Source organism: Lagopus muta, chromosome 13, assembly GCF_023343835.1.
Source record: "Lagopus muta isolate bLagMut1 chromosome 13, bLagMut1 primary, whole genome shotgun sequence".
Classification (NCBI taxonomy): Eukaryota; Metazoa; Chordata; class Aves; order Galliformes; family Phasianidae; genus Lagopus; species Lagopus muta.
The window spans coordinates 5,111,654-5,125,175 of NC_064445.1; the positions used below are offsets into that span (position 1 = coordinate 5,111,654).

The 13,522-nt window shown below is 58.5% G+C and overlaps 2 protein-coding genes across 3 annotated transcripts; one reads left to right on the forward strand and one right to left on the reverse strand.

The window, feature by feature from the left end:
- Positions 1-1,339: 1,339 nt before the first annotated feature.
- On the reverse strand, positions 1,340-4,382 carry ARL13A (ADP ribosylation factor like GTPase 13A). The gene is made up of 9 exons (XM_048959970.1): positions 4,324-4,382; positions 3,557-3,627; positions 3,021-3,270; positions 2,807-2,912; positions 2,564-2,721; positions 2,389-2,482; positions 2,103-2,310; positions 1,684-1,776; positions 1,340-1,416 (listed from the first exon to the last, which is right to left on the reverse strand). The coding sequence occupies exons 1-9, from the start codon at positions 4,380-4,382 to the stop codon at positions 1,340-1,342; spliced, it is 1,116 nt and encodes a 371-aa protein (XP_048815927.1).
- A 1,569-nt stretch (positions 4,383-5,951) lies between these two features.
- On the forward strand, positions 5,952-13,522 carry XKRX (XK related X-linked). 2 transcript variants are annotated; one of them, XM_048959816.1, is made up of 4 exons: positions 5,952-6,039; positions 10,146-10,482; positions 11,939-12,198; positions 12,763-13,522. In XM_048959816.1, the coding sequence occupies exons 2-4, from the start codon at positions 10,190-10,192 to the stop codon at positions 13,503-13,505; spliced, it is 1,296 nt and encodes a 431-aa protein (XP_048815773.1). In that variant the 5' UTR covers positions 5,952-6,039; positions 10,146-10,189; the 3' UTR covers positions 13,506-13,522. The 2 variants fall into 2 exon arrangements, with proteins under 2 accessions (XP_048815773.1, XP_048815772.1); XM_048959815.1 differs by having other exon boundaries at positions 5,975-6,368.

The window sequence follows — 13,522 nt, forward strand, 5'->3', positions numbered from 1 at the left end:
CGTTTTTAACATAGAGCTCTTTCTGCTTAACTTCTAAAGAAGAGAAAAATTAGATCTTCAGTTAGCACAGGTCAGATTTGTCTGCTGGTTTGTGGGATTAGCTGCTCTGCAGCCACTGACACACTGGTTCTGAGATGCATCCGAGCTGTCACTACCCATCTCCACACAGGAGCACCCAAAATTCAAACACTACAACCAATTGTCCAAATGCTCCTTGCACTGCATCAGCTTGGAGGCACAGCCACTGGGCAGCCTGTGCCAGCACCCTGCATCCTCCTGTGGGAAGTTTCAGGTAGCTGCCCAGTAACACCAGCTGGGCCGGTTTTGTCTTTGGCCTCTTTTCACTGGCCTACTTCTGGTATACATGGCAGCAGTAGAGGATTTCTTTCTCTTTCAAAAAGCTGCACATCTTCATGCAGAAGGGGGAGAAGGAAGAAAAAAAGAAAAAAGAAAAAAGGAAGAAAAAAGAAGAAGAAGAAGAAGAAAGAGAATAGAAGAGGGTTGTACTGCATTTATTGTTTTACTTCCCTGCACACCCGGGGCAGCAGGGGGAGCTGCCGGCCCTCCTGACCCCGGCCTTCGTCTCGTGCCCAGGCCGGCTGGGCAGAGGGACAGGCTTACTGCAAGCACGGGCTGGGCTTAAGCTGCTGCAATTCATCACTACAGGCACTGCCAATCGAATCTAATAATTTCACAGCACGCAGGCAATAGGCAGAGTTGTTCTCTTCCCCTTTTTAGCCCAGCTGAGGGTTTAGTGGTTTGTCTTGCCCTGCGCAGGGCAGGCATTGCCCAGGAATTGGTAGCTATGGATGGGTTGTATTAGATGCAGATGGTTGTGTCGGGATGCAGATGCTGCTCTGTGCCCTGGCTCAGGCTGGAGCTGGGCATGGCTCTGCCCATCTGACCTCACCAGCTGGAAACAGTGTGTCCAGGCAGCAGGCAGGAGCTGGATGAGTGGCCGAGTTAGCCCTTGACCCATGAACACAGCTTCACCAGGGTTTATGTCAGTTCAAGAAATGGGCTTTTCCCATGGGATATTTGCTCCGAGCTTCCTCTCTCTTCTACAGACTCAGCAGGGTTCAGGGCAAGTCTTACACAGAATATTAACACAGGGTCAGAAAGTGCCGTCTGTTTCCTTTTCAGACTGTTTGCAACCCGGCTGCCAAAGAGGCTTTTTACAACGGGACTTCTGGCTTGCTCCTGCAGATCCTGATTTTCAAGTCACGCAGAGGACAACAGTGCTGCTGTTCCTGCCCCAGGACTGCCAGCCCTGGCCAAACAGCCCGGGAGCCCTGCACTAGCTGCAAGACCATGCAGCCCTAGGACTCGCCTGTCCTGCTCAGGGGGCGATGGCAGATGGCTGCTTCCTCTGCTCCTGTCGCATCTTCAGAGCCAGCATCGCCCGGCGGTACAGGTCTGGGGGAGGAAGGGAGTCAGGCACTGACCAGAGACTGAGCCTGGCAGCCTGGCCCTGTGCACATGGGCTCCCTGGCTGCATCCTACCCGAAGGCAGCAACCACAGCACCCACCTCCCCAGCATTTTGCCCTGCCTGCACCTGTGTTCCCTCACCAGGCACTATATGCCCAAGTGCTCCCAAGCAGCTCAAAACCTGCTGCCATCAGAATGGGACCCCTTGATGCTTTTGGGCAAAGTCAATCCTGGGAAATACCAACCAAAGGTACTTGAGACCTCCTCCTGCTGCTGCTCCATGACAGGCTCCTGTGATTTGATTTTATTCTTGATTTTTTTCTTCTTTTTCTTTTTCATGCCCTGCGCTGGATAGAGAAATACAACATTTCAGGCATCACCTTTGGGCAAGGGTGCCGGTGTCACCAACCCAGCTGGGAGGACTGCTGCTGGCAGGTCTGCAGCCCTCCATCACCTCTGTGCATCGGACATGTCTCTCCTCATACCCATCCAGACTGATGCCACCTGCTCTGTGCCCCAGCTGGCCTGCAAGCAGAGCTAAGGAACATCGCAGGGGCTGCTGGTCCAGCACAGCACTACATGTAAGGATCCCCACAGTCCCTCTTGGGGTGGCTTTGGGGATCCTGAGATGCCTGAGTAGGTAGTGCCAGCAGCTCCCATAGCCTCCTCTCACCTGAGCGGGGGGCAGCTGTCCCAGCAGGCACAGGTTCCTCCTGCCCGACCCTATTGGGGGCCAGCAGCCCCCCAGCAGTGCTGGCTCGGCCATCAGCCCCTCCTGCTGCTCCTCCCTCTGGTTCTCCAGCTGGGTTCAGCTGCCCTGTGCCCTTCTTCCTCATCTTCACCTTCTTCTTCCTCTTCCCAGGGCCATTTGTGCTCACCTTCTGGACAGGGGAAAGAGGAGGAGAAGTGATGTGAGCTCCTCTGTCTTCTGCTCCCTGCTGTGGCTGGGGGAATCTCACCTGGAGACTGGGGGAGAGGAGGTGGCGGCTGGGCTGTGGCTCCTTTATCTTCTCTGCACTGGAAGATTCATCTTCCCTTTGGGCCAGGGGGTCCCTGATGGGGTGAGAGCACAGCTGGGGTTAGGATGAACTCCATGCAGATAGGAGAATGGCACCCATGGAGCTGCACACCCACCTGTGCGCATGTGGGCGGCCGTGGGCTGCTCCAGGTCCAGGGTCAGGTGACGGGGAGCAGGCAGTGGGGAGCTGCAGGGAGTGCTCAGCAGCAGCACGCAGGAGCCAGCGCAGTCCTTGCAGTGTGCTGCGGGCTGGGCCCACGGCTGCACATGGCTCCTGGAGGTGGAGGGGTTCAGTCAGCCCCCCACAACCCTTGGATGCACATGGAGGGGATGTGGGCTTGGGGCAGCCCTGCACTCACGATGCGGCAGGGTGAGTGGTTTTCATTGACGAGCCGCTGCAGCGCCAGGCGTTCGATCAGCTCACAGGGCAGCAGGGCAGCCGCCACGTCCTGCTTGTTGGCCAGGCTGAGGCATAGGGAGAGGTGGTCAGTCCTGGAGCCATCTCACTGTGTGGCTCCCCATCACTGCCGGGATTCCCATTCCTCCCCATGACCCCAAACACTACAGCCTTACAGCAAGAGGGGCTTCCCGGAGACATCGGGGTGACTCAGGATGCGGCTCAGAGCCTTGCGGGCCTCCTCCATCCGCGCCAGGTCACTGGAGTCCAACACGAAGAGCAGCCCGTTGGCTGCACCATAGTGGCTGCGCCAGGCACTGCGGCAGCGCTGAGCTCCAGGCAGCTCCACCAGCGTCACCTCAAATCTGTTCACCCGCAGACGGGTCTGGCCGGGCTGTGCTGCAGGCAGCACCTCGCTGGCCAGAGCTGTGCGTGGGGAGAGGGCTGTGGTGTGAGAGCACCCCTTCCATGCATGCATCCCGCTCCCTGGCCACGTCCCCACACTGACTTGCGGGATCCCAAGGCACTGCCAACACTCTGTTCCCCAGAGCAGCAAGCTGATCTCTTTATTTTGTGGAACATGACTGGCACAGCCCAGCTGAGAGGGATTTGTGGGGCATTGCATCGCCTGCTGCAGTCCACAGGCACACTAGGCACAAGCAAGCACCGCGCTCCCCGTGGGACCCTCCCCACAGAAGGCCATCCTCCCCACCTCTCATGATGTCCGTGATGACGGAGCTCTTCCCTGAGTTGTCCAGCCCCACGACGAGCAGGGTCACTTTCCTGGGGGCAACACCAAGTACTGAGCATCAGGGCTCCATCTGAGCCACTGTCCTCAGCCATAATGCTGGCTGCCAGCTCTGGGGCCTCTGGGCGAGGGGGGTTTACTTTAGCCAGGAGAGTGGCAGGATGGTGCCTGGGGAGAGGGTGAGGGCAGAGCTACCAGCACCAGCACCTGGAGCATCCTGGCTCTTTAACAGCAACTGTTTCCTGTCATATGGGGCTGGGCAATGATACACACAGGGCAAAAACATTGTTACTTATATGGGAGCAGTTAATGATTTTTCTTAGCGCTTTTCCGCGTTGTAGCTAAAACCACAGGTAGAAGGGACATTCTATCAGCTTTTGCCCAGACCCAAGAGATTTTTCCTGTTCCTCAACAGTCATGTTTGGTCTGCAGTAACATGCTCCATCTGAGCATTTCCTCTTTGGTTTACATGTCAACAACATGAGTCATTTGCACCTTAAACACAAGCAAGAGCCTGCGTGGGCAGTGAGCTCCACCTCCAGCATTGCAGCACCACATCGACACTGCTGGGATGGAACCATAAACCTCCACACTGCAAACATCACCCACCTGCAGTGCTCCTCCCAAGGGCATAAAACCCAGTTCCATGGCACTGCGTCCCTTGCCCTGCAACTTGGGGAGCCCCGGTGCAGCACCCCAGTGTCCCGCAGCTGAAAGCAGCATGGATTTACCTGACGGGCTCCTGCACGGCCTGCAGCCAGGTCCAGCAGTGTGAGAAGAGGTGGAACATGCTCTGCGCTGTGCTGTGGGCACCCGCAAACCCGCGCTCTGTCCCTCCACTCACACCACAAACTCACTCCTCTTGCATCTCCTTTGCGTAGCACCTGCTTAAACCTAATCTGGATTTACGTGATTTATTCCCTGCAGCCTCCCTAATCCACACAGGTCAGCCCAGGCTGCTGCATGCTGCTCTTCCATAATAGTTTGGAGGCTTGCAGAGCAGAATCAACGCACAGCTGGGCAGTGCTTGTTTGGGAGCGGGGAGGTGGGGGGCTGTGAGAAGCACTCAGTGTTCTGCTGGACGTACCAGGCTGCTCTGCGCACCCATGGCTGCTCCTGGCCCCGTGGATGCCTGTGCACCTCCATGTGAGTTTGTCGCCTGAAGCAGAATGGAGTCTGGGTGAGGATGGCACAGGGCTGGGCAATAGTGACAGTGGGGAGGAAAAGAACCAAGCTTCAGCTCCTTGATCTGCAGCCCCGCAGTGCTTATCTGGCTCTCGTGTTTTCTGTTGCTTCCCACAGCCATGGCTGGTTCTCTGCAGGCAAAGAGAGGCTGTACAGGGGGGTGTGAGCCATAGCAGCTCAGTGCAGAACATGGAGTCCAGAGGGATGAGGACATGAGATCTGCCAAAAGCCATGCCAGGAAGTATAGGCTGCAGGATCCATGCTTCATTTCTCAGCACCAGCAGCCATACAGCAGCCATACCAAAGCGAGCTGGGAATGCAGAGGTGATGCCAAGCATCCCATAGCACTCACACACTGGGGCACTAGCATGGCTTTCCCCAGAAAACCCTGCAGTGAGGCACAACACACTGAGGCATGAGGGTGGGGCAGTGCCTGGCCCCAGGTCAATGGCCCATGTGGGCAGAGAGCTCACAGGGTTAATGACTGACTGAGGAAGTTTCTGTAGTCACACTGTGGCCAGGCACAGCCAACAGCAGTATTCAGGGCGGTGGTGTGCCTGCATGCTCCATCTCTCTGGCAGCACCCCAGCCTGGCTGAGGTGAGCAGGTGGCACCCAGGGCTGTCCCAGACATCGATTAAATGAGCATTAGAATCTCATCTCTGGCTGCCAGCAAGCAGCCTGCCTCCTGACATCCACACCCTCACTGCCTCGCATGTGTGTTCACCACCCCCTCCTACATGCATGGGTGCAGCCCTGATCCACTTCCCAGGGCCAGCAGTGGCTGTGCCCCTGTCCCCTGCTGTCCCTGAGCCTGGGGGTGCTGTGACTGCGTCTGTGGTCCGTCCAGTATCAGAGGCCCCTGCAAAAGCATGACATGTGGAAGCCCTTTGCAGAAGGAGCTGTGCCCATATCACATGGACACACCAGAGGTGGCAACCCCCATGGACCCAAGGCAGCTTGGAGGCCACCTACCTCCTGATGTGCACACCTCCAGGAAAACCTCAAAAACGCACCCCAGAGCCCAGTGAAACCTGTGGGTGCTGGGAGAGGGCCGAGCCCTGAGCAATGGGCGTTCTGCTCCACCTGGGACGTGCTGTGGCAGTGGCTCAGGTTACAGGGCTGGCAGGGTGCCCGCAGCAGGCGGCCCAGGGACACACGTGTCCCATCTCCCTGCACGTCCTACAGCACAGGGACACCCCTCAGCAGTGCCAACAGGGGACCCTTGGGAGCCGTCCGAGTTTCCTTGGTGACTGTTGCCAGGTGAGAAACTCTAAGGCAGAATTTATCTTGGTGGAGAACGGGAGATGTTCCTCACTGGGGCTGTTACTGGACCCAGAGCCGGCACTGTGCTGGGCCAGGCACCTCGCTGAGAGCAGTGACAGTGGTGACAGCGGGGTCCCCGAGGGCAAGCTGTGCACGGGGTGCTGGGGCTGTGTGGCCTCTGGGATCACTGCCTGGAGGGCAGCACGTGGCGTGGGGCTATTTCTGCCCATTGGAGAGCAGCAGGCAAGGGAAGGAGGTGACACCACAGAGACCACGGAGAAGTGTGGAGGGAACACGGGCTGTGCTGTCACGGCTTCATGGATCCTGTGAGTATGCACCGAGTGACTGCGGGTACATTGGGACAGTGCTGGGACCCTGGGGAGGTGCAGCATGGGGGAGCAGCAGTGACAGTGCCAACACGCAGCAAGTGACAGCTTGCAGGGAAAGCACTGGGCAGCGCTGATAAGAGCACAGAGCTAGGGTAGCTGTAATAAGGAAATAAGAGCCAGGACCCCAGGGTGCCAGCAGCAATGCCTGCAAGCTGTCCTGCTCTGCTAGGGACCACATCTCCTCAGAGCCTGCCCCGAAGGCACATCCACCGTGCAGGGCAGTGCCATGCAGCTCAGAGGAGAGACATGCTATGCTGCGAGCCCATCGGCTGACGGCAGCAACCCTCTTACAGCAGCAGGCCCACATGCAAAGGCCTGCATCGTCCCTTTAAATCCCGGCACAGCTCTGCTGGCTGACACTAAACCCGATCACACGGGCTTGCAAATCCCAGCTGCTAATTACACCCCAGTGCCCCACAGCCCGGCTGCAGCTGCAGGTAACTGCTGCCCACACCAGGAAACCTGTTGTTGGTGAGCCAGGACCGTGCGACGTTTGCTAACAGAGCGTGGTGAGCCGGTGGCTATTTTGGGCAGGGAGGCCATTTTTGTGGAGCACTCTCTGCCCCCCCCAAATGGCCCAGCTGAGCCCCACGGCGAACGCGGAAGCGGGGAGGCTGCTTTCAGAGCAGGGAGATAAGCACCTTTCTGCACTGCACAAACAAAAGTCTGCCCCAAACAGGCTGGGGCATGGCGAACGCCAGCTGAACACTGGCTGCTCTGCTCAGTTTTCTTGTTCTTTCGACAAGGGGAAGCTGACAGCTCACTCCTGCACCATGCACAAAGCTGAGCATGTAGGTGGGCAGTGCCCCGTGCTGCTCCTGTCCCACTGTGGACATGAGGGAAAGGAGTTGAACACAGAAGAGGAGAATCCCTCCTGCCTGCCGTGCACCATGTGCCTGCTGGGACCAGGGGAATCGCTCAATTAGAAGGAGCTCTTAGTCCTGGTTTTCTGTTTCAGCATCACCTGGTGGGACTGCAGATGGGGGGCCGTGCTTTCAAAATGTGCAAGTATCCAAAGCAGGCAGCTTTCACTTTCTTGTGGAAGCAATGCTCCCTCTGGTCCGTGCCTGCTCAGCTCTATGCAGTGCCCCGGGCTGCAGTCAGACCTGGGGCAGACCCCAGTTTTCTCCCTGCATGAGAGTGAGGCTGTGGGAGGAAAAAAAGCAGCAAAAGCGGTTGCATGAAACTGCAAAGCAAATGGAAAAAAAACGTTTCCTCAACCAGAAACTATTCACAGACTGACGGGACAGAAAAAAGAATACAGTTGAATTATTGAGAACGCACTGCGGAATCCAAACAGTTTCAGATGGGAAAGCAAGCCATTTGCAAAGCTATTTCCAAACTAAGTAAAAAGTTCCTGGCTCCAAAACTCCTCCAAGCCCCAGCAGCTGCTGGCTCTGTGAGAGCAGGGAGCACACACAGGCCGCTGCTCCTTCTTGCAGCACACGGCTGGGAGATGCTGGGGAGCTGCATTCAGCACGTGGGGCTGCTGGGAGCCACGTACCCAATGCTCTGTGCAGCACGGGATGGGGGGTTGTTCCTTTGCACAAAAGGAGGAGCACTACTGAGGTTGCTGATCCGGAAGGGCAGCGGTGGGGAGCAGCTGCCCTGCTGCTGTGCTCAGGACTATATTTGGGAATCCAGCAGCTTGGCGTGTCCCGGCTTGGGAAGCAGTGTGTCCCGGGGTCCTAGTGCGATGGCAGAGAGGAGAGGAGAGAAACCACACTGGGAGTGTGTGAGCAGCTCTCCTGCATCTGGGTGGGCTCTTTAAGGGTTCCTGCAGGCTGCTCCCTGACAGCCCCAGCTTCTTCCTGCTCTCCTTTTAGAGGAGCAGAGCTGCTGGGCAGGCGTGTGTCAGGGAGCTGTGCCTATTTTCAGTGCTGGAGCCCTGCAGGAGGCTGCTCCCACCGCTATCTATAGCCTGGCTGCTGCACAAGTGCCCTCCCTCAGCCACGTGCAGGGAGCAGCTGCACAACCCCACATTTCGCACGGCAGGTGGGCACTGTTGCTCCATCCCTGCGTTCACAGCGCATTGTGGGATTAATAAAATAATGAAATCCAGGATTAAGAACATAATGAGGTCAGGTTGTTCTCCTGGAGAAGGCACTGGAAAGAGGAAAGTGACATTTTCTAGGACTTGGGGGCATTGCCTCAGGCACCCCTGCGTGTTGGGAGAGGCAGTTGCAGTGGGCAAGGGCAGGGTGTGGCTGCAGCACCCCAGTGGCCCAGTCCCAGGGTTGCAGAGGCATTAATGCAGGCACTGGGAGAGGCAGCAGCAGGTTGCCCTCTGCAGACACGCATCACTTTTATGGTCTGTTTACAGCGCTGAGCTCCACAGGTAGTGCAGCTCACAGGGTGACTCACGGTGTGCAGCAGCAAACACCCCTCTTCCTCCCCACACATGGGACGGAGAATGGGATAATGATTGGTGTGGGGAGCGCCGTGAGACTTTGTCCATCCGTTCCTCTGATGGTGCCGGTTTACAGACAGAGGATTGGCATTCTTGTCTTCTTAAACAATCGCTCTTAAATATTTCATCACGAAACAGGGAAGACAAAATTAAAAATATGATGACTCTGGGCCCAGGCATTGCTCAGCCAAGGGCTTGGTGACCTGCCAGGCTCCTGGGGGATGCTTTTAATTTGGATAAATGGAGGTTGCATAAATGATTTCAATTGCGCATCGCTCCTGCTGCAAACACTGAGGTGTGGGCGCAGTTGGCAGCGCCGCGCTGCACCATCACCCAATAATTTGTCACCCAATAACCCTGGCAGTGCTTTTGTCTCTGTAGAATGGGGGCAGATCTCACTTGGGTCCGTGGGGTTTCATGCTTTGGGGTGTGCTATGAAGGGGGTTAGGATTAGGGCAGGCGACGGACATCCCTGCTTAGGGATGGATACCCAGTGCCTTTTACAAGATACCAGAGGCTTCCTGGTCTGTCTGGTGAAGCTGGGAGAACTGGCCGACCTCAAGCGCTCTGTGCCTCATCATGTCTGTCCCAGCCAGCCGCTGTGTGCCCAGATTGAGTAATCTGGCAGGCAGTGCATGGCTGGGGAGCCAGCTTGTGAGCACCAGTGGCTGTCTGCTCACACCGTGGTACGCGGGGGGCAGGCAGAGTGCCAGCCCAGCATTGGCTGCTCCATGACCACCAATGTCAGGTAACCCAGCCAGCCTCATCCCTCTGAGTAGCACCCTGCTATCTGTGGACTTCACCACCTCCCACTCGGATGCCTGCAGGAGCCACATCTCCTCCATCCAACCACGTACGGTCCCTCCCTGCCACCCATGGGGTGCCCCTGGATGTAAGGCAGGGCTGCCCTCCTTCGTGGCACCTCTGCCTTTGGGGACCCCCCATGCTGCTGCATCCCGGGGCCTTGGTGGAGGGGGTGGGTCTGGTCGGGAGAGAGCCAAGATACTCAGAGCACACAGAGGGCTGGTGAGGATGGGGCTGCGGGGGGGAGGGGATTCTTAGAGGTGTACCCGGCAGCGGCAGCGTAACGGGGGGTCCCCAGGAGGAGGGTCTGCTACCCGAGAGTGTTCCTCCCACTCCCCGCCGGGGCGGGCCCGGGAGCGCAGCCGGCTCGGCCCGCCCCCCCACCACGGTGATCGGGGCACGGCGCGGAGGCAGCTGCCGCCCGTCGGGGCGCCGTGCGGGGTTCGGCGCTCCGCAGCGCCCCGCTCCCCTCCCACAGCGCTCCTCTCCCTCCCCTGCAGCTCAGGATGGCGGCGCGGCGGGGCTGAGCGGCGCCGGGGCCGCGATGGACGGCCCGGGAGAGGGGCAGCCGCCCGCCGCCGCCCCGTCGAGGGCGAAGCTGCCGCTCGGCATCGTCTTCTCGACGGCGCTGTTCTGCGGGGAGAGCGCGGCGGCCGCTGTCCTCTGCTTCTCCTACAGCCACTCCGACGACCGCTTCTGGCTGGCGCTCACCATCTTCTTCGTGCTCTGCCCCTCCGTCCTGGTGCAGCTCACTCTCATCTTCGTGCATCGCGACCTCAGCCGCGACCGACCGCTCGTCCTGCTCATGCACTTGCTGCAGCTGGGGCCCATCATCAGGTGAGCGCGGCGGGGACCCGGGCACAGCTCTGCACTGCACGGCTCTGCACGGCACAGCTCGGTTCGGTTCGGCTCCCCGGCAGGGCAGGGCAGGAGCGCCGCGCACCGCTGTCAGCAGCACTTTCCGCAGCGCAGCTCCTGCGCGTCCTGCTCCCCTCCCCGCTGCCCGCAGGACCCCCCCGGGCTCTCTCAGCCTGTTGCGTGCCTGCTGCCAAATGTGCTCTTCACACGGCTGCTTTGTGGAGTCAGCATTCCTCTCGCTGTGGTTGCATTGTTGGGGGCTGAGATGCAGATCTATGCTGGAGTGGCTGAAGGGGTCTGGGGTCTAGGGATGTTGGGCTGTGGGTGCAGAGAAGAGGGACTGGGGGCTGCCACACCCCAGTGGGGACAGAAGGACGAAGGTGGATGTTGCACAAGCCGAAGAGGTGCTGTTCTCATTCCTGGGGAATGCTGCCGTGCCTCCCTGGCTACTGTCATTGCTGTGCATGGGGGGAATGTCATGCCGGTCCCACAGCTCACCCAGCGCCTGGCCCAGAGGGCAGCTATGCTGGGGAGCACCAGCACTGCAGCATTGCCCCATCGGATCATGCTGGTTTACAGTGGCTGGCTCATTGCACTGAGCACTGACAACAGCAGCTGCTGGGATAGGGTTTGGTGCTTGCAAGGGTCATGCTGAGCTGCTGGGGGATGCTGTGCCAGCTCTGGGGCTGCAGAGCGAGCTCAGCCTGCTGGGGAAGGCTGGTGGGGCACTGTGTGCATCGATTGCTTTTGGAGCCAGGTGCTGTGGTGAAATCATTTTCCCATTAGCTTGGAATAGGCCGTGAGCACTGATCTGGCAAAAGAATCAGTTCCCAAACCTCATTCCATTTGGGTTTGAAGCAGAGCAGTGGCTGTTTTCCCCATCAGCGCTCACAGACAATTACCTCCCGCTGGCCCTTGAGCCAGCCCAGCCCACAGGGAACCATGGCTGTGCCTGGTCCATGTGCACTGCTGGAGAGACAGCGAGGCCAGCAGGGCTGGAGAAGCTGGTGGGAATGGAGGGGCTGGATGAAAGCTGCTGTGCTGAGTGGTATCAGGAGGCAGCAGGAGGCAGTGGAGGAGGCCGCCCTCTCTGGAGCTGCAGGGTGCTGAGGGGATGCGCTCCGGAAGCCATGTTATCTGCTCCATCAGACATTGGCTTCCACCCCACTCTCTGCTTCCTGCTGCTCCAACTGAGGAGGAAGTGTGGAAGGTTTTTGAGATCAAACACAGCAGCAGAACATTTCTCATGCTGTTGGGGGGTGCTCAACAGTGGGAAAACAGAGCCTGGGGTGCTTACGCCCTTCCTTTAGCTGCCAATGGAGCTACTGCTCTTATACCAGCTACCCTGCACCACCCTTGCTGCTGGCCCCGTGCTGGACCCAAGCTCTGGAGTGGATGGAGACGCACTGGGGTGACAGTGGCCATGTGCCCACAGGTGTGTGGAGGCCCTGGTGGTGTACTGCTGGTCGGGGCAGGAAGAGGAGCCCTACGTCACCATCACACGCAAGCGGCGGCTGCGCAAGGGCTATGAAGTGGAGCTGGAGCAGGAGGTGGGCCACTCGGTGCGCCGCCTGGCCACCCACCGCAATGCCTTCAAACGCATGGCCGTCATCCAGGCCTTCCTGGGCTCCACCCCGCAGCTCACCCTGCAGCTCTACATCAGCATCTTGGAGAAGTATGTCCCCATTGCACGAGGTAAGGGATGGGCTGTGTGCTGGGCACAAAAGCTCTGCCGTGGATGTGCAGGGCATGGTGGCATCTCAGGGATGTGGTGGAACCTCGGGGGTTTGGTGGAACATCAGGGCATGGTGGTATCTTGAGGGTATGGGAGAATGTCCTCAACTGCATGCAGTGGTGTGGTATCCAGATGGGTCTCTACAGATACGCCCCATCCGGCCCTGCCACCCCTTGCCTTCCCTGAACTTAGAGTACAGCCCATAGAATTTAGGCACCTGCCCATCCCCTGGTTTGCTTTGCCAATGCTTTCCAGCCCACTGCAAAGCTGCAGAAGGTTGGGAGGAGCTGTCTGGGACTGAGATGCTCCCAGCTCCCAGGTGCTTGCTTGCTCCATGGAGCCATGTAACCACGTGATGCCCTGCCCACATAAACACTGTTCCTATGCACAGGGGCAGCATTTCTTGCTGCTTCACACCCAGGTACAAACCCAGCTGGGAAAAGAGGAAGATATTGATTAGCAGAGTGAGGAAATCCCCGTGCTGCTGCCAGCATTATCTGACCTGCTGACCTCTCCTCCCACAGCCATCCTCATGGGCATCTGCCTGGTGTCGGTCACCTACGGGGCACTTGTCTGCAATGTCCTGGCCATCCAGGTCAAGTACGATGACTACAAGGTGCAGCTGCGCCCGCTGGCCTTCCTCTGCATCGTGCTGTGGCGCAGCCTGGAGATCTCCACTCGTGTGGCTGTCCTGGTGCTCTTCAGCACCGTCTTCAAGCACTGGATCATCCCCATTGCCTTGGCCAACCTGCTGGTGGTCTTCTTCCAGCCCTGGGTGCAGTTCTGGCGCAGTGGCACGCGGCTGCCCGACAACATCGAGAAGAACTTCAGCCGGGTGGGCACGGTGGTGGTGCTGTTTGCCTTCACCCTGCTCTACGCCAGCATCAACATGTTCTGCTGGTCGGCTGTGCAGCTCAAGTTGGCCGACCGGGACCTCATCGACAAGTCACAGAACTGGGGCCGCTTGGCTGTGTACTACGTGGCCCGGCTGCTGGAGAACACGGCGCTGGTCGTTCTCTGGTACTTCTTTAAGACTGATGTCTATGAGAACATCTGTACATTGCTGCTGGTGGTGCAGCTGCTGCTCGGCTACTGCCTGGCCATCTACTTCATGCTCCTCTTCTTCCAGTACCTGCATCCGTGCCGCCAGCTCTTCCGACACAACGTTGCTGATTTCCTCCACTGTGTCTGCTGCCGGCGGTCCCTGGACGGTGCAGAGCTCCTGGAGGCACCACATGAACCTGGTGTGAGGCACAGCATTGTCTGAAGCACAGCCTGGGAGTA

Coding starts and splice junctions, on each gene's coding strand:
- XKRX (XM_048959816.1), top strand. CDS start 10,190: ATGGACGGCCCGGGAGAGGGGCAGCCGCCCGCCGCCGCCCCGTCGAGG. Junction 10,483..11,938: donor CAGCTGGGGCCCATCATCAG/GTGAGCGCGGCG, acceptor ATGTGCCCACAG/GTGTGTGGAGGCCCTGGTGG. Junction 12,199..12,762: donor GTATGTCCCCATTGCACGAG/GTAAGGGATGGG, acceptor CTCCTCCCACAG/CCATCCTCATGGGCATCTGC.
- ARL13A (XM_048959970.1), bottom strand. CDS start 4,382: ATGTTCCACCTCTTCTCACACTGCTGGACCTGGCTGCAGGCCGTGCAG. Junction 3,271..3,556: donor CATCACGGACATCATGAGAG/GTGGGGAGGATG, acceptor CCCCACGCACAG/CTCTGGCCAGCGAGGTGCTG. Junction 2,483..2,563: donor GGCCGCCCACATGCGCACAG/GTGGGTGTGCAG, acceptor TCACCCCATCAG/GGACCCCCTGGCCCAAAGGG.